Source organism: Ambystoma mexicanum, chromosome 12 (genome assembly GCF_040938575.1).
Source record: "Ambystoma mexicanum isolate Mex_15411 chromosome 12, UKY_AmexF1_1, whole genome shotgun sequence".
In the NCBI taxonomy this organism is placed as follows: domain Eukaryota; kingdom Metazoa; phylum Chordata; class Amphibia; order Caudata; family Ambystomatidae; genus Ambystoma; species Ambystoma mexicanum.
The window spans coordinates 850,154,795-850,181,524 of NC_090936.1; the positions used below are offsets into that span (position 1 = coordinate 850,154,795).

At 45.5% G+C, this 26,730-nt stretch overlaps 1 protein-coding gene across 1 annotated transcript in view; it reads right to left on the reverse strand.

Annotated features, from left to right (window-relative positions):
- The window catches only part of OTOGL (otogelin like), a 1,792,821-nt gene that overhangs the window by 1,183,708 nt on the left and 582,383 nt on the right, over nt 1-26,730 (reverse strand). Inside the window, exons 16-17 of the mRNA XM_069629328.1 lie at nt 21,621-21,744; nt 14,382-14,559 (exon numbers count right to left, since the gene is read on the reverse strand). Of these exons, the coding sequence (XP_069485429.1) occupies nt 14,382-14,559; nt 21,621-21,744 (302 nt within the window). The remainder of the gene's footprint in view (nt 1-14,381; nt 14,560-21,620; nt 21,745-26,730) is intronic.

Below are 26,730 nucleotides of genomic sequence, written 5' to 3' on the forward strand. Positions count from 1 at the left end.
CAAATAGCTGCAGGCATGAGAGTGATAGGTACAGGTGTCATGTCAGAAAGTGACTCACACATACCTCATCGTGCTCCCATGCAGGTGATGCTGGCTGTCCCTTGACGCTGTGGCTCCTTACCCCTGTTCGGAACCCGCAGAACAGGCACGAAGAGGACTACAATTGGGCTCATACCCGTACCCGTGTTGTGATCAAGCAGACCTTTGGCCTGTTGAAGGCACGGTTCCGCTGCCTCAGCAGGTCTGGTGGAGCACTCCTTTATGGGCCTGAGAAAGTGGGAAAGATCACCATGATCTGTGCCATGCTGCACAACATGTGCATCCGGAGTAACATACCACTGCCACCTGACATTGACCTGCATGCACCGGGTGAGGATGAAGATTATGATGGAGGAGAAGCAGCACCCCTGACAGGTCGTGATACACAAGATGGCCATGCTGTGCACCAATCAGTGATTGACGATTTCTTCTAAAACACTGAGATGCTGTTGGTTCTGTATTAGTTCTACACTTGGCACTGGGATCGTGTGCATATGGACACAGGGTGTGTGGGGAGTTGGGCACTGTGCACTCTCATGAATTGAATAAAACACAAAATTAACATGTCCAATCATGATATGATTTTGCACACAACGGGTGTATTGAAAATTAAACATCATTGTGATTGCACCCTCCACCTCATACGCACCCTCCCCCCTCCCCCCAAAACCCTCAACACCCCATGCCCCCTCCCCCCAACAACCCCAACAGCCCATTCCCCTCCCTCCAACACCCCATACCCCTTCCCCCAAACACACCCAACACCCCATACCACCTCCCCCATTTACATCCCACACATGATGTGCTATAAATGTTTTTTCATCAAAATGCAGTCAGCACATGCAGGGTGGCCCTGCTAGTGGCGGCCTCTCTTATGTTCTGGGGGCTGCATATCAGTGTGGCGTGCGCTGCACCTGGTCAACCGCACAGGGCTGGTTTGAGATGGGCTGGCAGGTGTGTTGGATTAAGTGGACGTGCCTGCTTGTGCATCTGTCGGTGCAGGATGCTGCTGCTGCAAGTGATCGGCAAACCTGCCCAAGACCTGGGTCACTGCTGCTAGACACTCATGTAACAGCATTGTGTTTTTGTTCATGGCCACAATGCGTGCAGCATTGGTCTCACGGATTTCGCGGCGGGTCAAGTCTCCCTCCGCGACGTACTGCTTGACCAGCTCAATCATCTGATCCTGGCGGGCCTCCATCCTTGTCATGCAGGCCTCCATGTCACAGGTGGCTGTGGAGGTGGACGGGGCACTTGCAGGGGGGCCCAATGCAGGGCTGTCCTCTGATGGGGACCAAAGATGTGGACACCCCAGTCCCCCGGACTGGTGTTGATGGGTGCTGACTGGGGTTCCCTTTGTGGTGTGCTGGGGGGTGGGCTGGGGGCTTGGTGTATGTGCGCCATCCCCATGGAGGTTGCCATCCATGTCTGATTGGTCATCACAGTGGCCCTTTGCCTCTGCATCGCTATGGGGGGCTGAGGCAGCTTCCTCCCCGACTGAGCTGGTGGCAGCAGACTGTGTCCCATCCGCCTCTGATTCCACCACAGTTGACAAGTCCAGTGTAGCTGTGTCATCAGGTGGTGTCTCGGATGGTGTTTGCCTCTCCTGTGGCCTGCCCTGTATTGGTGGTGCTGCTCTGTGTGGCAGTCTGGGCATTGATATTGCCCTAGAGGTTGATGGTCTGGTCCCTTCTTGGCTGGGCCTGGATTCCTTGGTGGGTGTTGTGGCCTGTGCCGCAGCCTCCTGGCCATCACTGTCAGCATCGGTGCCTGTGGGGGACCAAGAGAGGCAGGGCATCAGTGATGGTGGTACGTGCATGATGCATACATTGGTGTTGTTCAGTTGTTCCCATTTGAAGCATTGCATGCTTGTAGGTGTGGCGGACAGGGTGCTTGCAATAGGGGGGCCATAAGGGCACACGTCGGGTACTCACATTTTAGCACTGGTGTGTGCTGTGTGGCCTACCGTTGTTTTGCGGTTTGCGTGATGTGTGACATGTGCTGTTTAGCTGTGTGTTGGGTGTCTATTGGTTATGGGATTGGCATGCAGCATGCATATCAATGTGCCAGTGTTTGGGCCACCATCTGGACGTGGATATGTTAATGTGTGTATGATGGGCCATGCATTGCTTACTTCACTATCACATTAGTTGGGCTACGTCATGCTTTGGTTATCTGTGGTTTGTGGGGACACTCATCTCCATCTGCCGATGACGGCTCTCCCAACTCCACGTCTCCAAATCCCTCGATTGGCTCCATGCTAATGGTGCTGCTGCAAGTTTCCTCCCACCTTGTCAGTTTTGTGGTAGAGTGGTCCCTGCCGCCTGTTGCTAGGCCCTCCCTGCGGTTGGCCGACATGATGTTTCGTACGCAGAGACGTAGGTCATCCCACCTTTTCTTCACATCCTTCACAGTGCGGGTGGTGGTGCCGACCACAGTCACCTTCCTCGCCACTTCCTCCCAGATTTCTTTTTTGCGCAGTTGGGCTGGGCACCTTAGGTCTGTTGCAAACACTTCGTCAGTGTGGGCCACCAACGTGTCGGCCAACATGTTTAGCTCATCATCAGAAAACCTCTTCTTGCTCAGGTGAGGGACGGATTTCCTGGTAGCTTTCGACATTTCCTGGTGATTCGGGCTGCTCTCGAGTTGGTACCAGTACTATGTTCGGAGGATTGCGATGGATTGTGTTTTTTAAGATGGCCACCGGTACATTTCCCGTTCTGGCGCAATGACGTTATTTCCGGGTCCGGTATTACGGACCCGGTATTAACATGATGGTATAGCCGGGTCCGTTATTTAGGGGTTGCTCATGGGCGGAGGCGGTATCAGCGGGTTTCGTGATGTCACTATCGGGGGGTTGGTGGGTCTTTAACGGCATGGTGGTGCAGCCATTACTGGCATGGAGGTACCCGCGTGCACGCACTCTCATAATCAGCCGCTATTTGCGGCATTGAGGAAACACAGACGCGCTAGTACCGCCATGCCGGTAATGACTGTGTTTTTACCGTGAATCTCGTAATGAGGCCCAATGTATTTTGATAACACCTTCCCAAGCCACCCCTTTTACGGGTTTAGCAGGAAAATAGTTAGAGAATATTCCAATAGCACATTGAGTGCCATGCATGCCCCTGTGATAGCAGCACTAGAAATATAATTTTTTTAGAGGAACTTTAGATCAAATAACTGATTTTGGGGAGTGTGCAAGCACAGAGCAGCTTCCAGGCAAATCGGGAATTCATGTTCCAAATTTCTCAGATATGTGCTATAAATCAGCCCATATCCCAGAAAGCACTAACTAAAAAGGCTGTTGTCAGAGAATGACGCTAAAATGACTATGGCAGGCCATATCTATATCTGGAAATGGCGACATTTACAGGATATAAACAGGGCATAGCATTGTCTAGTTTGAAGTAAAGGAATGTTTGGAATAAATGCAATGTATGTTGATGCTGAAATGTATGGGGGAACTAGGGATTTGAGTAAAACTAATACCTACTAAGATCCATCATTTGACCATTGACCTTCCATCAGAAGGTGTCGAATGCTGCTAGTGGTGATAAGGAAAGTGTCTGATTTCAAAACAGGACAGGGGAGGTTGCCAAAGTTGAATGGAGAGATGGAGGGCACCAATTGGGGCAGGTGAGCAGTACCCCAGGGAACATAAGAGGGAAAAAGCTGCACAACGAAAACCTAGGCTTAAACATTGATATGAGAGAAAGAGAGGACAGTGAGGGGAAGAAATTCTATCAGATGTGAAATGATTGCACTTCAGCTGGATAAACTGAGTATAAGCTCAGTAAAAGTTGATAGATTAATGTACACAATAGAACGATGTGGTATCATGTCTTATATTGATCGCAAGCAGGTACTCTGTATTTGATTAGGAAACATGTTTGGCCCACTCTCAAGCCTGGCCCATCGTTTAAGAAATATGCATGTCTCAAAGGAGACACGCATTGTATAAAGGGAGGAGCACTTGGAAGAGATACCAGAGGGAGAAAACATTCATAATTTGAATTATAAACTGCAAAATGGATACTGCAGGGAGGTATCTGTAAAATTTTGGGCTGCACAATAAAGATTACAAGCCATTATGACCTGATTCTGGATACATACCATCTTCAAGCAGGTTTGTTCATGGATATTATTGGGAGAAGTGTTGTACTTAGCACAAGTGACATAAGAATTGCGAGGTCTCTGTAGAGGATGAAAGACTGTATTTACATCTTTTACAGTTCTTCAACTGGTGAATGTGTTTGGACAAGTGTAGAACTTGGTAGAGAAACCAAAATCTTGGATACTCACCATCGGGAATCAGGTCAGTTTAAGGACAACTTTGGAGATGTATTGTGCCCTGCACATGAGACATTTAGATTGTGAGGTTTTTGTAGAGAGTTAGAGACTGTATTTACATTTTTTGCAGCCCTTCAACTGGTGAATTGGTTCGGGCAGTTCAAGAACCCGACCGGTCAGTCTAAGAATGGACAAGTTAGTACTCTGGCTTTTAGGAACAATTATAATGGACAATGGCACAACAGTGCAATAAGCTGATGGGCATGTTTTCTTTATATCCTGTATAGATCACAAGAATAGATAACAATCACACCTGAAGAAGGGACAGAAGGTACCGAAACACGTAGTGTGGCGTCAACAGGAAGCACCAAATTGAGAAAACTTTGTTTATCTGATGTGGTACTGCTTGTATTGTACACAGAACTGTTATCTATACTCATATGTACACATACAATCTTTTTTGGTGTGTGTCATGAGAAAACTGAAACTTAATGTTTGATGAAATCTCTTCCATATAATGAATTGAGAAGAGGAGTATTTTTGGTAATTTAACTTTTATGTTGCATGAATTTACTGTTCAACCATGGATTATTGATTTAGCATAAATTAACATTGTATGTTGAAACAATTAAAGTGTTTTTCTTTCTGTTCTAAAAAACTTCAAGAAAAATAGATGACAGGGTTATCTTTAACCTCATAAGAGTGACTGGGTTATTCATCAGTGAGTCTGATGAACTGTGATAATTCTGATTTAATTCCACTATAGCAAGAGGTGGACCCAGTGCACCTGAAGTCATAAGGGAATATTTCAATTAAGTTGATATCAATTTTGAAGTAAAAAAGACTAGTAGTGCACCCTACACAAACTTTTCTGATTCTGGTTGATGCCGCAGTGTTATGAAAAGATGACAATATTATTCTGACGCTATCCCATCTAATACATTATGAGGAGGTATTGCAACTTGATTTTGTCAGTAAAAGATAGTAAAAGGTTAACTGCAACTCAATTGGGGGACTTCCAAACTGGGACCAACTAGACAACAACAGTAAACCTCAATCTACGCAATGTACACTGTTGCATATTGCATAAATATAACTGTGATTGTACAGTTTAACAATCCAAGGTAAGCTGTATGTGCTTGGAATCTATGTACATTTATGCCTATTGACTTTGACAAGTTTAACAAAGACACAGAGAGATGTATGTCCATTTGCATTTAAAACCTGTGTTTGAAAAATCTTTCCTGCAAACACGCAAAGGTAATATGTAAGCCTTTTCAATTGCATTTGACGCTGTGACGTAAACATGCATCCACTGCAAAAGACACATGGAAAGTGTTCACATAACCAGAAAAGATTTATGTATAAAATACATATTTTCCTATGCAGACTGCACAAAACATGAAGATCTACAGAAGGCTTTAAATATATCCGGTATTGTTTATTTACGCATCACTCAGTGATAACATTGCTCCTGTTAAAAGTCAATGGCCCTCATTACGACCCTGGCGGAAAGTGACTGACCTGACCGCCATAGCGTAAATAGCGTTTCCGCCATCGCACGACGGAGCAAAGTGCGGCCAATTCCGACCCATCGGGCACGAGCACTATGCCATGGCGGAAGTGCAAAGTCCGCGATGGCGGAAATGTCCCCAAAACGCGCCTCACCGCTGTCCTACGGCGCCCTAGGTGCAATTCCGCCACCCATCTTAGCGGTCACCGTAATGAGCGGGAACCGGAAAGTACGGTGACCGTAAACATACGGAAACGGAAGTAAAAACATGGGCCCGGAACGGGAAACAGCACGCCGTACACCTATAAAATCAGAATTCCCACACAACCATTAAAAATACTACCCTGAGACACATCCCAACCCGTCATCCACCCCAGTGAAAGCAATAGAAATGGGAAAAGTAGCGAAAAAAGCGTGCGACCGCAAGCGGCAGGTCCACTTCTCCCGTGAGGAACTCACCGTGCTCACAGAGACCCTCCAGGAGAATGCTGCTGTCGTCTTCTCCACGCAAATGACCAGGACGGCACTTGCGAACAAGAAGGCCATATGGGCCCTGGTGGCATAGCGGGTAAGTGCGGTGGGGACCGCACCCCGCAACCCACAGCAATGCAGAAAGCGATGGGACGACCTGCGGATACGCGTACGGAGCATACTATCCGCCAATCGCAACATTGCCACAGCTACCGGGGGAGGATCGGAATCACCCATCAAGTTGACCCCCTGGGAAGAAATCTGTGCCTCCACCATTGGAATGGAGAGTATAGAGGGAGTCGGAGGGATGGAGAAAGGAGTGCAGACATCCGAAGAATCCGGTAGGTGGGCCAACTAATACAATGCCAAATCCACAATGTCCAATCATGTGAAGTACCATGTGTCCACATAGTGCAACAGTAACACATGTCCAGGAGAACGTCCACATACATTGGCCTGACAGCGCACTTTAAAACTCACATTAAATACATAAATAATTAAAAACCCTAAAAACCCTAAAAACACCCTCTACACGTGCAGCAGGCACACCCTAACTGCAGGCTGCAAAACAACTGCATCCTCAATCCACACAAAAATGAAACCACCTCCAAGGCCCCGACCCAAATCACCCTCAGGTACCACCACAATGCATGTGATACATTGCCATTCCAATTTCAACAGACCCATGAATAACGCTCGCCCTCCTTTACTCCACCACAGGGTCTGATTCAAACGACGAGCTCCAGGACACCCCTACCAGCACACCTGCAAAGAGGGCCAAGACCAACGGCCAAAGACCCTCCACCTCAGCTGCATGCATCAAGACACGGCAGCAGCACAAATCAAGTGGCAGCACACAGGAGGGAACATCAACAGGCACCCCAGCAGCCAGCATGCCCACAACAGCACCACCACAGGTCCCCCCAATGGATGCCACAGAAGGCACTGCCTCTGGTGGCAGCAGCACCATAGGTGACACTCCATTAATGGCAGCATGCTCCGACACAGAAGACGGGGATGTCGAAGTAAGATCCATCCATGACCTGTCTCAATCCCCCTGTTTGTTTCATCCCGTACACCATGAGGATACCACGCAGGGGCACCCACAAGACGACGACTGGCCATCCCCCACAAGCCCTGTGGCAAGGCAACATGAGGTGACCAGCCCCTCTGTGACACCACCGCAAATGGCCATGGCACAGCAGAGGCAACAGTCCCTCGACCAGGTGATCGTGCAACAGCAGCAACTGGCCACCCTCCTCAAGGACCATGCTGATGAATGTGGGGGTACTAAGGCAGCCATAGAAACAGCAACTGAGACGCTTAGGGCAGAAATGGAGAGAAGCACCGAGAGCCTGAGAGTACAAATGGAGAGAAGCACCGAGAGCCTGAGGGGGGAACTGCATGCGACGTCCAAAGACGTATGTGCTGAACTTGCCGCTGTGCGCCGTGTGCTCACTGAGCTCTCACAAACCCTTAGGGACATGCATGGACGTGAGCAGGCAGAGACATCATCCGTTGCAAGTTCCGTCCAGGGCAGCCCCCAACGTAGATCTGGGAGGAACCTGCGCTCCACAGGCAGGGGTGCCCCTGATACCCGGAGAGGGGGCTTGCAATAGCGTCTGCCCACTGACAATGAGCATCTTTGGACACTGGTGTTCGGGGGGGAGGTAGGAGGGTGGAGGGGGTGTGTTGGGCTTACTTGGGTGCCGGGTCGATGGGGTGTGTAACATAATTTCACATATGCTATAAACATTCCACAATCATCCAATGAGATGTGTGGACATTGATCTTTGTGTACGAGGCCTTTATAGGCGTACAGTCCATATTGTGCATGTTCCAGACACACACAGTGCCACAAGTCCCGTGTCCATGTATCAGCCACCAGGCGTGAGTGCTAGAAGCATGAATCTATGATAATCTGACGAATTTCACGGCCCTCCTGTGCCTCGCGGACTCCTTGAGGTGCTGCCACATCCCCACCCTCATCATGACCATCTTCAGGTGCTTGCAGTTCTGCGTCAGGGGGCATGGGCACATTTCTACGTACGCACATGTTGTGTAGCATGACACATGCCATGACCATCTTTGCAACCTTCTCATGGCGGTACAGGAGTGCCCCGCTAGACCTGCTGAGGCAGCGGAAACGAGTCTTCAGTAGGCCGAATGCCTGTTCTATGACTACACGGGTACGTGAGTGGGCATGGTTGTAGTCCTCCTCATGCTGGTTCTGTGGGTTCCGGAGTGGTGTAAGGAGCCATCTCTTCAGTGGATACCCGGCATCACCTGTATGTGGACAATAAAGGATGTTTGTGGAATGACATTGCTACGTACGCACCCCCCCCCCTTCCTGCCAGGTCATTGCCGCATCACATACCCCACATTATCATGCATGAAATGAGACTCACCGAGTAGCCAGGATCTGTTCCCTGCGTGTCGCTCCATGTAGCGTGGTATTGTAGAGTTCCTCAAGACCATAGAATCATGGGTTGATCCAGGAAATCGGGCACAACAATGTGTAATGATCCTGTTGGAGTCACACACCATTTGTACATTAAGAGAATGAAATTGTTTTCGGTTGCGGTACTGGGCCTCCATGGCATGTGGGACGACCAATTCCACATGGGTGCAGTCGATGGCACCAATGCAACCCGGTATGCCGCCAAGTGCATGGAATCCCACTTTTGTGTTCGTAATTTCCTGCTCCGAGCGTGGTAGAGAGATGTAGTCGTTTGCGTGCTTCAGGAGGGCATCGAGCACTTGCAATAGTGTCCGTGAGAACAGTGGCTGTGAAATGCCATGCAACTGTCCGACTGTGTGCTGGTAGGTGCCTGTGGCCAGGAAGTGGAGTACAGACACCACCTTCAGTAGGGGTGGGATGGCGGTTGGGCTATCTATCATGCTGACAAGGTCAGCCTGTGTCATGTCCACAATGGCGGTTATGGTGTCCCGGTCCAAACGGTAGAGGGTGTGGATCTGCTCATCAGTGAGGTTGAACGGATGAGCTCGGAGGCGTGGGATTGCGGGCTGCCTGCGTGGTGGTAGTGGCTGTGCTGGTGGGCCTTGCTGGCCCTGCCTTGCCCTCCTCCTCCTCCTGCGTCTCCTCTGTGCGGCCGGTTGTTGTAGTAGTTGGTGTTCATCTTCTTCTTGAAGTTGGAGTACTTGCAGTGCTATCAGGTCCCCCAGGGCCAACATCGCTAGTCCTGCCGGTAGCATTTTGGAGTGGGTGTGGTTGTGGGAGGGGGTTGGGTGTGCAATTTATGTGTTTTCAGGCTGTATAGCCTCCACCTGTGGTGATTCATTCTACCTGTGCCAGCTGCAATCCCCTTTGGGCGAGCACCGTACCGAGGTTCACCGACGGGCGGGGCGTCCCATTTGTGAGTGAAGCCAGTTGCCATTTTCACACACTGCCGCACTACATGGATGATTTTGTGATTTCAAGCGGTCACAGATGCCTTTTCGACGTGATGTTGCAAATGTGGAATTCGAAGGACAGCGCTTTCGGTTTTCAGCTAGCGGCGAGGAGACGCCCACAGGTCTGACTGCAAATATAACGTTCTATTGTTTAATGTCCTTGGGACAGGGGCCATGGCGAGAATGCTATGATTGATATGAATAGTATGGGATGCGCAATAGCGTAGTGGACAAAAAGGCAGGACGTTCCCAAATACATGTTACTTCACAACACTAGAATTCCGGGCTGTGGAGAACAGTGGATTTTGCAGACTGCATTACGCACAGACTCCATGGAAGTTTCAAATGTGATATGAGTAAATAATCAGGCGTTTTCATACCGGGATGAGGGAATGATGTATGGATGCATGGATGCATGGACAGATGATTTGATGGAGAGTTTGCCATGTACAGGGCTTTTTGGAATCTATCCACCTCCCCTGCGCTATGTCATGCAGAGCTGCCATAGTGGGACCATCGTCTTTCTGCCCTTGTTGAACCCTCCCTGTCTCGACGCCCCTTCAGGCACTTGTGTCTATGCACGTTACTAATCCCATCTAATGGATTCTGTCTTCACAGACGCATGCACACAAACACTCGTTTGTAATGGTGTTTTCACCTCGATTTTTATGGTTGTGATTCGTAAGTGATTTTTGGGTGGGTATAATCCTTTTGAGTGGGCTAGCATGCATATGGCTGTAGATTTAGTGTGATCATTGAAGTGAGTTATACAAATGTAGTTCTGATGGCCATACTATTCTTTTTCATTTCATTTGGGTGACAGGTATCTCCTCCCCTTTTGCCGCTGCCATCTGTACGCCACTCCTGCAGATGGCTTTTACTCCCGACACCTGCTGCTTCGTGTCAATCAGTGGAGCACCATTACGATCTTATGGGACGATCGCCAATGGGCCACATGCCCTTACGCAGTACTAGTGGCTAGGAGCAACATATCGACCTTTCAGCTGGACTAGTGCCTACCTAATGGGACGGCCCTGCGGTTCTAGGCGCTTCCGTGTTGCCTTTTTGGACGTGAATGTAGCCCCTGTGTACCATGATGGAACAGGGCGTCACACAAGCAGAAGCTGGTCATTTATTGCGGATGCAGCCCACAATACTGGAATGTATTTTGGAGTCATGACCTAATGGCTGTATGGCCCTTGGTGGTTTTGTGGTGCAGTAAATTTCTATTCTGTTTTTGTTTGTCTCATTTTTCTGCTCATGTTGCTGTACTTGGACCTTCACATGCCTGTGCTTCATCAGTGCGGCAATGGTGCCATGGCAGATATGGATGCCCACTCACAAGGCACTTGGAGCCCCTGGATTCATTTGTTAGTTGGCATGCATGGGTGACTTGTACATTTCACTGGTTGCATTGTGTGACTTCATTGCACCTACGAGGAGTTGTGCAATGTGGCCAGTGAGTGGTGTACAGGCACTCAGTAGGGCCGTTTACGGTTGATTCGCGATGCCGTACTTCTCACCATGGCGGAATGGTACTTTCCGCCATGCTTGATGGCGTTAGGTACATGTCCGCTAGGGTCGGAATTCGCGTACCGTTGCGCCATGGTGGTAATTACGGTTTGGCATGGCGCGCGTGCGCGTACTTGGTGCAGTTAGCGTTGGCGTTCACTACGGTGTCGCTAATGGCATCGTACTTTACGGTGACGGGTCATAATCGCACCGAGCGCTATTCGATGGCGGTATTGCATTTCCGCCATCGTTTTTCGATTTCCGCCAGGGTCGTAATGAGGGCCAATGAGTGTATGCTAAACAGGACATTATTTGCTTACTTGTCATTTTATTGTAGAAAACAAGAGTTTGTGGATTCAGAAACATAGCAAAGCTAATCGTTAAATGGAATGTGTTATTTTAAAAAGAATAAATTCTGTTGAATTATATTATACAATTGAAAACATTGGTTTAAAGTACTTGTCCCTGGAAAATAACAAAACCCTTCTCCAGGTAGCTGAAATTCTCCATAGTTAGAATACATGTAACTGTAATTTAGCTTTGTTGCCCATTTTGTTAGTTCAAACTACAAAGGATGAAAGTGGTCAAACCCACATGGAGAAACCCACAAACACTGGCAAGAGCACATGGAGAGTATGACACACAGTGGCACGAGACAGAAGGTTCAGGCATGGAACCAGTTTATGAGGGAAAAGGAGAAAGCTGTGAGAGTGCGCCAGAGAATAAGCAGCATCGAGAGACTGAAACAGAGCCCGGGGAAACTGCCTGCTGAAAGTGGTGCTTCCGGAATGCTGCTGCAGCAGAGCATGAGCTTTCCTGAGAGACTGAAAGAGAGCCTGCTAGGAGTTCTGATTCTGGCACTTTGCACTGGGTCATGAGGAGCACTGAGACCTAAAAGACAACCAAGGAGAACTGTAGGTTGAGAGTTGCGGTTTGGTTATTCACAAAACCGGCACAGTGCGTGCTGAGAAAAAGCAACCCGTGAGCAGTATTTATCGGAAACTGGCTCTAACATTTCACAAGGGGGCTGGCCTAAAGTGATATAACATCTGGGAGCTGAAGTCCTGTCGCAATGCAAGAGGCACTTGGATAGAGAAAGTGAACCAGTGACAAGGTATTTTTGCAGTTTTGATTCTACCTCTTTGCTAGGCACAACAAGGCTCAATAAAACCAAAGGTAACTGTCTTCATAGCGATTAAGTGCTGTCACTCACCAGGGAGAGAGATACATTTTCCAAGAAGAAAAAAAGAAAGGCAGGCTAGATTAGTCGTACTGATTCTGAGATAGGGACTAAAGAAATGCAAAGACATATGAAGTGTAATACATAATAATCGCTAACCACAACGAGTGTCAACTGAGAAAAAGGGTCATCAGAGGAGGAAGAAAACCCAAGAATTGACGAATGCACATACTTTCTTTTATTTACGACTTGAAGACAATAAAGGATGTTTTAATCTTTGCTTTATTTGTAACATCAATATTAGAAGTGGCCTGCCACAGCATGAACAGATCGGCCTGTACGCCTCTCAATGGATCTCTGTGATGTTACTGAATTAAATGTCAGAGAATACTTTTTTACCGAACAAATTTCGAATTTCTTCTTTTTTTTATTTGGGCCAAAACCCGCCGCCCAAACCCCCTGTTTGCCTGTGCTTCTAGACCCTCCCGAAACCCCTAGCCACTGCTTTTTACCCCTTTAGCCCACCCTCCATATATATCTAAATTAAAAAGTCAATATTTCTTTGTTATTTCCGTTTCGGTAAATAAGCTATTCTCTATTTTCTCTTCCGTAACATCACTGGATACTCCTCTCAATATCTATACAATGTATAAGTACCGCCCACCAGGGTAATCAGATAAAGAAGCCTCTAGGAATCATATGCTTTTCACATGCTCCGTTCTGAAGTGTTACGAGGAAGGCATATTTAGTGAAATGCTGGCTGGCATTTCATGCTGGCATTTTGCACTGAACATCAGATTGTAAATCTTGGACTGTACACAGGGGAAAATGAAGGCAGGCAGTTTGTGCAATAATATTTCTTCCGATCCTGATGTCTAGGTTTTGATTAAGTCCGCATTGGGCATCCCGCTTCATACCCCGTGTCCACAGGTGATAGAAGACGAGGAGAAATATGCTTAACGAAGAAGTTTGTTATCAAAACAAAGGGAGATGGCAGCACTTTAGAATCATTTGAAAAGGACCTAAGTAAGCAGGAGGTGAGCTGCAACGTTACTAAGATAATTGATTTTAGATAAGATGTGTGGTAGAAAAAACATCTATTCATTTACTAGGTGTTTATCTCATAATGAAACTCGGAAAAGCTTTTGAAGTTTTTATATATGTTCAAGATGTATGTTTTACATTGGTGATTGCATTGTTTGTTTTTCACGCCTCTTTTTTGGTATAATAATAGATGGGGATAAATAAACGAAAGGTAGAACCACAACCCGCATTCAGAAACGGGGTGAACATGTGTGAAGCTGTGAGTGTTCGCTTCTGCACACCTCACTTAAGTGTAAAACTTTGCAAACATCACACCATTTTTTATTCGGTCATATAATCTGCAAAATTAGTTTTGTAGGTGTTTAAGTATACATATGTCATACTAGCGGGATAAACAGTGTTCAGGGAAGACACAAAAATATGGGCGTTTCCCTCTTTAAATAGCTTTAACCCAAAGTAAATTCTGCTAACATGCAACAACTCTTCTTACAAGGATATCTGTGTAAAAAATGGTTCCTGCAAAACACTAATTGCAAAAATGATTTATGGCAAATAATGAACAATTACTTTCATGTAAAAAGTATGGCAGAGACAACCATGCAGTGCACTGGAGGCAGCCTCCAGGCTAGACAGAATAGGACTCCCACTCCCTGTTTTTCTCTCGTAACTGAAGAGAAAACAGAAATCTCCTCATAGCTGGGTTGTCAAAAACGTCACACAATTCCACATGGTAGAAAACAAATCTTCACACCCCTTTGGGAAGCCCTTTTGAGAAAAAGTAGCGTCCATAGGGGGGACAACATATTCAAAATAAAAAAAACTCAGATAATATCACCATCATGAAAGCCTGAGTTCTTATAGTTTTCATAGTGGCCATTTTACAAGATAGGAATACAGTAAATGGGTGGTACTTACAGAAAATCATCTCTCAGGTTGCCATTAAAAGTTCCACAAAGTCCCAATGTTCTTCTTTTCCAGGTACTATTGCATTGAATATAAAGCCGTTCACCATCTTTGGAAAACTGAATCCTTAATCCAAATCTTGTCTTCAATTGGACAAACATAGAAGATAGGTTCCTGATTTCAATATCCCCTACACAGGATAGAATAATACACATATGCATTTATATTGGTCAGTATGAGTTTGAAAGTTGAAAGCCTGCGTATGAAACATCTTAGGTGGGTCTTAATGAGCAGAAAGTTGGTTTATTTTACTATACGCATCTTAATAAAATGAGCACAAAGGATATCAATAGTGTCAAGAACAAAATGAGGTCTGTTGAATGGCAGCTCTCCTTTCATGATGCTGGAAAGATTCTCAACAACAGGAGCCCAACATAAAATGCACTATTATGTTCTACACTACTCCTGGCCAGATAATTGGCTTTCTCTATCAGGTGTGTGTTATGTGGGACAGGACAAATCTAGTATATTAAAAAGTGGGCTTGTCAGGCAGTTAAAGCAAGTTCTATCTTATCATATGACAAACCATTTTCTAGTTTTCCACAAAGATGTATCCAATATTGTTCTCAGCTACTAACTGTGAATGTATATTCTAATCACCTTCAATATTGTAATTAGCATGTAGGTTTTTACCCTAATACCTATGTATATTGCTCTATCAGCAGCCTGGCCTGGTTCATGCTCTCGTAAGGAAAGTAGTGCCATTATGTAACAAATCGTTCTTTAGGAAATTCCCGATTTTGCTACCTGAATAGCCTAGGACATATTTTAAACCCCTTCACCATCCTGAAATCTTCTATGGTAAGCTCCTGCCTTGACAATGCAGCAAATCTATACATAGGCTTCCTGGCCTGAATTCTTTGATTCCTATAATGCTTGTAAAATGGCACCACCAAACTTGCTCCACTTCTTCCCCAATTCACCACATCTTACTTGCTCTGTGCTCCTTGCACTGACAGCTTTTTACTAAAAGTGTATACTTCAAGGCATTCGCCCAGAGAGCTTTCCATAAACTTGTAAGGAAAATCGTGAAGTGCCAACACCACTGCTCCCTGCGCAATAGACGTCTTCATCCCACTAACTCTCTTCCCATTATTTTTAAAGTGCATGTGGTTGACGATGCTTCTCGGTCACTGCTCTATCCTTTGGAATTAGATTCCATCAACCACTGTGACATTTCAGATCACCTGCTATTCAGAAAAGCAATAATAACGTTGATATGTCCATGCCTAAATCGGTTTAAGATCCAACTCCTGTACTACAGGAGACCACTACGACGTATTTCATATCCACTAGAACCACTCGTTTCGTCCATTGAGAATCGCTTTTACCTTTCTTTGTCAGATAACTCTAACTTTCACCATTGACTTGGCTGCTACACCCTGCCACAAGGTCCAATCACCACTCAAACATGCCATCCACACACAACGCACAATATTCAGCACATCACAGGCAATCACGCTCCTTGGTGGCATGCAATTCCTCATCAATCCAATTTCTGATACATACCATTTACTTGAACTGGTCACTTAATCCTCAACGCTATGAGTGTATGGCAACAGAGTGCATTGCAGTCCACAAAAACGAACATAACATAACACCATCCCCCATCCATTGTCCTTCCCCGTTGTGTAAAAAAGTGCAAAATACAGTATTTGTCATGGCATGCGCATTAAATGCAGGGATACTACTCTGCAGGGAATGCTCCTATCACACAGAACCTCGAGCTTCATTATATTCTCATGTGAGGGGATCCAGAAGTAACAAAGACAGCCACAAACGAAACCAAAATTGCATGTTGCCCATCCACCTACTCCCAAATACCATAAAACTCGCCATAGACGCTGGTGGTACTTCCACCCTTCGGTCTTGTTAACTGAATGTTTTTTGTTCAGCAAGAAATTGGTGTAATGCGTGAGTGACATAGAAACAGTAATGTTTGAGAAATAAGAAAGGTGAATAAAGGAGCATTTTCAAGAAGTAGTTAACAAGTAATGTGGTATACAGTACTCCGAATCGTGTACTCAGTAACTGTAAAAACACCTGAAATTGTATGCACCTGTGTCCTAATAGCAAGGTGGCAGTAAATGAAGCTGAAACTTAACTTTTTATTTGCATGCATTCAAATATTACCATCAGAAACCACTGATGAAAAAGTATTGATATCACAAACAATGAATGGGCTTTCATTTGGTTATATGTTTTTCTTTTATTAAATCGAGCCTGCATAAACCAATTCCTTTCGGCCCATGCTATAGAATCATAATACTTGTAAATGCATTTCTCCTAAATAGAGTTGTTGGTGCATATATGAAAAATATGCAATCATCAAAGCCCTACTGTAGAAGACTTCAGCAGACCCCATGACATTTCCCACTATCGATACATTTCTAACTCACCAGAAAAACGACAGAGAAATCAGTGAACCACAGTATATAAAATTCGATATCACGCTTCACAACCACCAATTTGGCTTGAGACCATCATGGGGATGGAATGTACCGTGGGCAATGTCAGAGAGAGGTTTCTCATATCCGTGGATGAGGATGAAAAGGCTGCTGATAGCAGGCTCGATTTCTTTGCAGACTATGATACAGTAGACCACTCCATGCTTCTGCACAAACTAATACATTGGGCCACAGTGGCAAGCACAGCCCTAAAACGGTACTATTACTTCCTCCAGAACAGAACCCAACAAGTTCAGATTGGGTCCATAGAATCAACGTCAACAATGGTGGCATGCGTAGTGTCCCAAAGGTCCATGGTTTTTACAGTTTCTACTCAATATTTACTAGCATTTTCTTGCCCAGTTCCTCTATAATCATCAGGTTCCGATTTCAGATATATGCTGATGACATCCAAATTCATATCCAACTTAAGAATGTGCTAAGGTCAGGATCATATTAAATGTTTTGATCACATTCACCATTGCATGAAGGAAAGCTTCCTCTGCCTCAAAGTCTCTAAAGCAGTGAGTTAAGGGCTTTTAGGGACAGAATGCAACTTGGCCCCATTCATCTTGCCATCTAGTTTGGGGAATGCTCAAACCATCTTCTTTGAGATAAAAACGCGTGAATGATATTTCAGGCAGGGCTATCCATCGACTCTTTCGATTAATGCTGTGACTAGGGTGTCCACCTCTAACTGTCCATAATTTGAAAAATTCTCTTGGTTCTCCAAACTGAACCTTGAATGGAACTGACAAGATCCCCAATTTGTAGATAGCACACCTGGACTACGTAATGTTCTCTGTGCAGGGCTCCCAAACAACTCACCAACATGCTGACAAAGATTGCAAAAGCAGGCAGCCAGATTGTGCCTTAACCTCTGTGATCAGGTGAAACAATCCTTGAAAACACTCCACTGGCTCCCAATAGAGTGTCAAGCCGTCCTGCACCCTTACTGGGATGATTATGAAAAAGACTGACATACATTCAGAAACTGGTCCAGCAGTACACACCAGCCAGAAACATGTGTTTGATTAATGCACACTTGATCAACCAATGATAATTCAAGTGGATCAAACATGGATGCTGTCCACTGCAGTAAAGTTGCAAAATGTTGAAACACCCTCAATCCCAATGTAAGATAAGAATTTAAGCATATTTGATTTAGAAAGCTCCTGAAATGTAGATGCATTAAATGCCCTAGGACCAAATCTAATGCCTTTGGTTTTCATGTACCACTGGGGCTCTAAAAGGAGACTTGAGGTTCAGCCTCACTGGCGGTGTCAAAGCTGCAGCCGTGGGCTTCGTCACCTGGCCCTGTCCCCCTCATCATGCTGTACCGGTCAAGTGATCACCACGATTTCAGAGATTGCTTCTAGAGTGTCCTTAGCTCTTAGCATCCCACTCAAAGGACGAGCCTCTAAGGGCACTGTCTTTCCCTGTTTGCACCTGGACCAACTAACACACCTCTTTGTCTTTGATTACTTCGGATGTCATTGAAATTTTGCCTTTATCATGCCTCCTTTTTCTGGTTCTATGTTCATTCATCGGCAGTTTTATTTCTGTGGCACTTTTTGCTGACAATGTTTTGCCGAAAGAAATCTTTGAATAATTTTTAATTTGGGGGGTCCCCAATCTCCCCCTCCCCTATTATTTATATTTATTCACTTTACACCACCCCACCCTACCCCTTATATGCCCTCACCCTACCCCTGATATGCCATAACCCCCCAGACCCCATATTTTTTGAAGATTTTTTTGGGTAACCTTTTTTCGGCAAAAAGTGCAGCGGTGATGAATGAACGTTGTACACTTTTTCTCTACTCGCATTGACTAAACTTCCTCTATCTCTTCTACTTTAACCATTCTTAATGGATTCCAATATTCCTGTACATACCTCTTCCCATTCCTCCTCTCATTATCATATCTGGTCATAGCATGAATCTACTCTTATCTCTCTTTCTGTCCTCCTCCACCCTCCCTCCCCAATTTCCATTGCCATTTGGAAAGTCAGATTTGTTTGCAATAAATTTCACTCTAACATTGATCTGTTCCAATGACTTAACCTTCAATTCCTCTGTTTTACAGAAACCTGAATCTCCGCTACTAGCACTGCTACTCCTGCATCTCTCTTCTCTGCTACTTCTAACTTCTTCCACACCCTTCATTCTACTGGGTGTGGTGGTGGTGTAGGTATTCTCTCTCATTCCTCTTGGTCAGACGAACCCCTTCTTTTTCTCTTTCCTTTTTTCCTTCTATTGAATACCGTTTTTCTTCTTTTTCTAAACCCTTCCCCATCTCTTTCTTATTATGTATCGTCCCCCAGGCCTACTCTCATCCTTTATCCCAGATTTTGACACCCTCCTCTCTTATATATTGCCCTCTAGCCCCCCACCCTTCGTACTTGCCGATTTTAATTTGCATCTTCATTCTAATTCTGCATTTCTTCCTCTTATCGATTCTTATCATCTTCTCCCTCTTGATTGTCCCCCATCACACACCTCAGGATCCTCTCTCGATCTCATATTCTCTTCGGTCCCTTGTAACGCTTCAGTCTCCTCGCTTTCCACGTATTCATCGAATAATGTATTGCTTTCCTTTCCTCATTACCTCCCCTCTCTTGCGCCCCTCTTCAGCTTCTTTTCTACGTCGTGATCTTTGCTCTTCGATACTTCCCACCTTTGTACCTTCTCTCACCACTTCTCCTCACCCTCCCCAACTGTTCTCACAACTATTCGCTAACTCTGTACTTATATGTCTTCCTTCTTCTCTTACTTCTACCTTAGACTCTCTCCATCCTGCGCATCCTTTTACGTCTTCCCATAAGCCACCTCGACCTTGGCTCACCCCTTCTTTTATTGCCCTTCGTTCCTCTCTCTGGAATCTTGAGCACCGTTGGACAAAGACTCAATCCTCCCTTGATCTGGAATTGCTTTCTTCTGCATACTATTCTTACGATTCTCTTCTTCTAAACTCTAAAAAGCAATACTTTTTCTCTCTCACCCTGTTTTTATGTCATCACCCAAGCCGTCTCTTCTAACATCTTAATAATATTCTCACTCCACGCCCGCCGGATCCCTCTCAGTTGTCTTTTCTTTCTGCTGTCAACCTTGCTGATTATTATACTACCAGGATTTCTAATCTTCATGCTTCCTTTGTTTCTCCATCCCCATGCACCCCTCTCTCCCCCTCCCTCTCTCTCCCATTCTCCTCTTCTCCTCCCCCCTATATTATCTGCCTTTTCCCCTCTTACCGATTCTGATGCTGCTCATTTTCTTTCTTGTGCCCATCCCACAGCTCTTCCAACTGACCCTATTCCCTCTACGCTCACCCCTTTGGTCTCTCCTCAGATCCCCCCCTATTTTACCATTCTCATTAATGTCTATTTCTCTCTCCTCTACCTTTCCTGTCTCATTCAAACATGATATTGTCCTCCTTTTCCACTTCTCAGGTCTCCATTTCTTCCTCTGCCTGTAATCTCTGCGTCCTATTTGACTCCTCTCTTTCTATCGTCTCTTATATCTCTCATACTGTGTACAATTGTTGTTTTCTCCACTTCAATCTCCGGCCCACCTCGCCCCATCCTTTCTTTCAACACCTCTAAACTTCTCCTCTCTGCTCTAATTATTTACTGCATTGACTATTGTTCCTCCCTTTTGATTGGACTCCTTGCGGTTCGTGTTACCCCCCCTTCGCTCCATTATAATTCTGCTATTTGTCTTCTCTTTGGCCTTTCTCCCTGTACTTCGATCTCCTCCTCACTTCTATGTGTCTATATCCTATCATTTGAATCTTGTCTTCTGTTTCACTTCATCTCTAATGTCTTCAAATATTTTCATGGTCTTGCCCCCCTATCTTGCATCCTTAGTCTCCTTCTACTCTTCCACTTGCGCTCTTCCTTCCTAGTCTACCTTCCGCCTCGCTGTTCCCTAGCCCCCCTGTGTTTTTTCTCGCTTTCGCTCCTTCTCCCTCCTTGCTCCACTTCATTTGAATTCTCTTTATCTACATATTACATCTTCCATACCCGCTTAAAGGCTCACCTCTTGTCTCTTTTGTCTGTTTAATAAAACCATTGATGTCTACTGTCAACTACGCATTTTTATTTTGTACCGTTCCCTTCTTTGTTAAAGCGCTTTTTGGCGAAAGTGCAGTATACATTCTAATAAATATATAATAAATGCAAAAACATGCAGCATTCAGCAAAACTTATTTATAAGTAAATAATAAACAGAGGTCCTAAAACAGTGTTCCCTCCTGATGACATCCAGTTCTTTGGGCATTTACCCGCTGAACCTTTCGCACATATGTTCTTTGTGCTTATAACCACTTGACATTATGACCCTTCCTGCTCACGTTCTCGCCAGAAAGACAATTTTGTTTTTTGTCTGCCAAATCCACATGTTTTTGCACAAACACCAAAATCAAAAATATTTAGAGTTGTTATTGAGTCGATATTTTTCTTTGAAATATGTTTTGCAGTAACTACTTTAAACACTTATCAGTTGTAGTTATCGGTAACAAGGAACAAGCAATTACGAACACAGCATTAAATGCACTGACACTAAGTGCCTCCTCACATTGTAGAAATCAGGAGCTATGGTGCAAACGGACAACACATACAAAATATCCAATTTGCCTTACCACTTGGATTTTTTGAGTTAATTTCTAATGTATAATACATGACCAGTTTCTATTCTAAATTCCGTAGAATTTAATTTTAATTGTTGTGCATAAAACATCTTACCGAGAATACTGAAAGCCTGGTTAGTTCCAAACTGGACATCACCACCCCTGAAAATAGTTGCTTGCTTATTCAGGTCATCTTCAAGTACCAGCGTTATTGACTGGATGCAAGTACGGTCAAAATTCTGGGATGTAAGACACATAAAAGAAACATAAGTGATAGAGAGAAAATGACTACTAAAAAACGAACATCAAGCCTTTGAATCCAGTACTACTAACATTTAAAATGAATGCCTGTACTTTCGAAACAGCCTTCTTGGTGCATGGTGAAATGTGAATGAGCTCCCAGCAGTCCACTGAATCCAACCAAAATCCGTAATAACCATGCTTTCATTTTTAAGAAAATAAGTGCCAGGGCCCAGATATTTTCTAGCAAAGCTGTGACACACTGGGGTGGACATCACCCACGTCTGCTACTTAGAACGTCAACATATTTGGGGTTAAAAGAATGGTGCGCTCAGAAATAATTTATAAAATGATTGGCAATAGTCTAAAACATAGTTTAGACATATTTGGAATGGGAGTTCCTAGGTAAACACTTGGAGAAAACGAGGCTCAAAGTGTTTACAAGGGAGCATCCATTTTGTGATTTCAGGCAGCCTCCTCAGCTCTGCCCTTGGCACTAAACAAGCAGCAAAAGCCCCCTACTGGGAGATTGTGCTCACTGCAGCCTGAGCAGAGCTGGGCAGGCAGGCTTCACTTTCTTTTCACGTTTTCTGTGCTTCCCAAGCCCAGCGAAGCACATAAAATGTAAACAGAAGGTAAAAAGCTGGGGCGCACCAATTAAAAATAGAACGTTGTTGTATTTGTGATTGCCGTGGTTTTCCAACCACGGCAATCACAAATACAACAACGTTGTTATTCTGACAGCAGCAGCTTTTGCGTGGAGTCTCCTGGGCTCCCCCAACCCTGAGGGAGTCCAGGAGACTCCCAGCGAAAGCTGCCGCATTCAGAATAACAACATTTTTGGATTTGTAAATACTGCAGCATTTACAAATTCATAAACGTTGTATTTCTCACTGCGGCAGCTTTCGCTTGGAGTCTCCTAGACTCACTCAGGTTTGGGGGAACCCAGGAGACTCCACGCGAAAGCTGCCGCAGTGAGAAGCACTGCAGCATTTCTAAACACCTGCGTTGTGTTTCTACCTACATACAGCAGGTTTCACTTTGGGGCACTCGGGCTCCCCAGAGGGAGCCCGAGAGCCCCAAAGTGAAAGCTGCTGTAGGCAGAAACACTGCAGCATTTCAAAACACCTGCGTTGTGTTTCTGCCTGCAGCGGCTTTCACTTTGGAGCTCTTGAGCCCCAAAGTGAAAGCTGCTGTAGGCAGAAACACTGCAGCATTTCAAACCCCCTGCGTTGTGTTTCTGCCGGCAGCTGCTTTCACTTTGGTGCTCTCGGGCTCCCCATAGGGAGCCCGAGAGCCCCAAAGTGAAAGCTGCTGTATGCAGAAACACCGCGGCATGGAACACAACCGCGTTCTGTTTCTGCCTGCCTTGGCTTTCACTTTGGGTCTTCGGTGCTCCCCCACCGGAGACCCAAAGTGATAGCCACGGCAGGCAGAAACACTACGCGGTTGTGTTTCAAAAACGCTGCGGTTTTTCTTTCTAAGTTTCTCAGGCTCCTCCGGCTCGGAGGAGCACGAGAAACTTAGAAAGAAAAACTGCAGCGTTTTTAAACACAACAACGTTGTATTTATGTTTGCGGTAGCTTCAGCTTGGAGCCCAGCGGGCAACGTTTTAAAAGCTGCAGTTTTATTTCTAGGTTTTCCACGCTCCTCCAGCCTGGAAAACTTATTTAAAAAAAAAGTATTACTTACCGAGATGCAGCTGCAGCTTTCCTGCCTGTAGTCTCTGGTCTCTGTCCTCCGAGTCCGGCACCAATGAAGAAAAAGCCACCCAGTAGTAGCTTTTGTTTACTACAGATGGCTGGCTTTTGCTTCATTAGTGCCACAAAGGCAAGCACAGGCGGCATCCATTTCACAAAATGGATGCCCCCAAGTGCTTCCCATTTTAAAGTTTGAGCTTCATTTGCTCAATACTTTACATAAGGACTTTAAAAAATATATTTTTTAGATATTTCTTTTATTCTTTTTGGCCAATAATATTTCTGACCACACTATTCCTTTAAAGCCAACTGTTCATTGAAGGTGATGAATGATCTGACTCTGGCATTGTTAACATAACATATTAGTTGTGGCTCGAAATGACATACATGTTTACGTGTTTCTTTAAAACACATCATTGTTAACATTTTGCTCAAATTGTATCAGTGGCAAGTGATACATATTGGCCATCTAACTGCAGACAAAAGAGCAAATATGCTTTTCTGCTATACGAATTGATGGACAAATACACTCAAAATCATTACTGAACTAATGACATTTCCTATCAAACACTGCAGTAAGGTCTTCTTGTATAGGTTGCCACTTGTGACAGGCACTCTTCTTTAACATTGGCCTTTTCACTGGCCTTGTCCCTCTGTTGGGGCTGCTCACTGGTGACTGTCCTGTTGTTGACAACCTACCCTGCTGTGGCATTGCTGCTGGTTATTAAGGTAGATCATTTGCACCAATGTTATGCAGGCTGAGTGGAGCATTGTGCACGCATGGCTAACATGAGTGAGAAGCATTGTCACCTTCCAACTTGTTATTCATGAAAATGGATAGCCAAGACCTGCCAACCTATGCCACACTGTGGTTGCTTGTTGTGTTACTACGACTGACTGAGAATTAAGAAAATATAATTGCCAAAATACCACAACTTAATCAAACTGGGCTCAGAAATAAGTGCCAGGACTCAAAGTGCAGGGGCTGAGCCCATGCAAACACACTCACAAATTAAGCACTGATAACAACATACGTTTCTACATGGGAGATATCATTAGAATGTCTTGTACTTGCATTAGCCCCGTTAGTATGTCTTAAACATACTGGACCTCATTACAAGTTTTCCGGCCAGGAAACAACGGTACCGGTAAGCTTGCTGGTGTCGTTTTCCAGACCGGCAAACTATGAGTTCTGCGAGCGGTGCCTTTCAGCCCGCCAGGTCTGACCTGGCCGGCAGAACGGCACCCGCTTACAGACCTTGACGGATGCATCTGCACCCCTTCATGAATGGTGCCGGTGCATCCGTCCTTCCCCATTCCAATGGGACTCGAATGGGAATGGAGAGTAATATTTTCCGGTGGAAAATTCATGACTTTGGCGGCAGCTACCGCCAACCTCGTAATGACCCCCACTGGCTTAGCATCAGCAGCCCACTATTTAATAATGCACATTTTACTCACAGTTAACCCAGTCTGAAATTCAGGAGGAAGGAGGAAGTCATTGTCACCTAGCTCCATCCAGAACCTAAGGTTGGCAGCTGCCATGACTGCTTCCGCAGTGGCCTGCCTTCTCAGGACAGAGCTTTGGTAAACCCTCTTCCCTGCATTATCCAGGAGGTAGTCCTTGCGCCGCAGAATACTATGGGGCTCATTGTGAGTTTGCCCGTTATTCCAGCGGATACTGGGAAACTATCGTACCGTCTCCGCCGCCTGATATCCTGGTACTACCGGGATATTACAGGGGCCGAAGACACCAGTAACTCCCCATTCCATGGAGTCCCATAGGACACTATGGTACATAGTTGCTCGAATCACTGGCATTGTTAGCACCAGTGCTGGTGATTCAGGCATTTATCTGCCGGTAGGGGCCTGAACTACAGGGAGGTCAAGCCGACTTGGAGTTGGGCAGTCCAGAAAGCTGCTGTAGAGGTAGAGGATGAGGATGTATGGCTTTTACCCAAGAGAGTAGCAGCCGCCACTATAGTGTAATGAGCAGGAGGGCAGCTTATCGCACATAGCTTTTCTCCCGGAAGGGATCAATATTTAATGTCCAGCCTTTTTGTGACCGGTTGCACAGAAGCTGGTTTTTGTTTGGCCCCCCCCACCACATCAGGCAGAAGGCTTATGCCAACCTTTTTGTTGCTTGACTGAGGATAGGACTCTTTGGTCTGACTGTGGATTATCTGGTACTGGAAACCCCAAATACTCCATAAGCCCTTGCAGCCTAAATTGGAATGCTTTAATGGACATGAGCACTTCCTCAGTGTCTTCGGACAGGCCATCCTGGTCGTTCACTGGATCGTCATCTGGAAGAATGGGTGGTAGAGGTAGAGGAGAACCTTTAGGAAGCAGAGGAGGGAAGGGCACAATGGGTTGAAGGTTGTGTCACACTTTGGAAGAGGCTGGTTATACTGCTGCTTTCAAAGGTCCTGCTGGTTGGTTTTGAGGCACCACTGTTTGAGGAGTTAGGACAAGCATTTCCTTCATGAGGGACTTAAAATAGTGCCTCATTGGCTCTGAGTGCATCAAGTCTGAAAATCTCTTGGAAGAACAAGTCCTCCTTTGAGGGTTCATGACTGGATATCACTTGAGAGGCCCTCCAGGCCTAATTGCTGGGGTGGGGGACAAAAATAGGAGGGGCCAAATATCCCCTCACACCGGGTGAACATTCCACCCATGTGGAAAATGTCAGGGTCCCAGAAGTATGAGGGTGGGAGCAGTCATGGGAGAAATCTTTCTGTGTCACCTGGTGTGTGCTCAGATGTAGTCAGCGATGCTTCTCTGTCAGTATACCCACAATCACTGGTAGGGCTCACCTGTGCTTTCTTCAGAGATGACTTGCAGTGGGGGTTTCCTTGACGTGGCTTTTGTTTGGACCTGGCATCATGAAGATAAGGGCGAGCCTCCCAGACGCCACCATTCCTGGAAGATGTTGTTCAGGCTAGGTTACCTCTGGAGAGACTGTCAATTACACAGGATAAAAACCTTCCTGAAGGAAGTATAAACCTGACTGCTGAATGGAAGATGAGTGCCACAGATTGCCTGTTTCACCAAGAAGATAGACCACAGGAACTCGGCTACATCCAACTACTGAAGGAGCTACAGGAGCGAGAATTACACCAGCAACTCAGGACAAGGTAAGACAAGGATTGATGTAGCCGGAGCAAGGAAAAAGCATGAGCAAGGAAGAACAGCAGAATGAAGCCTGGAAGGAGGAAGAATTTGTAATAAGTAAGAGCTGAGTTTGGTAAGTATATTTACCAAGCGTTGAGACGTGGGTTCTTC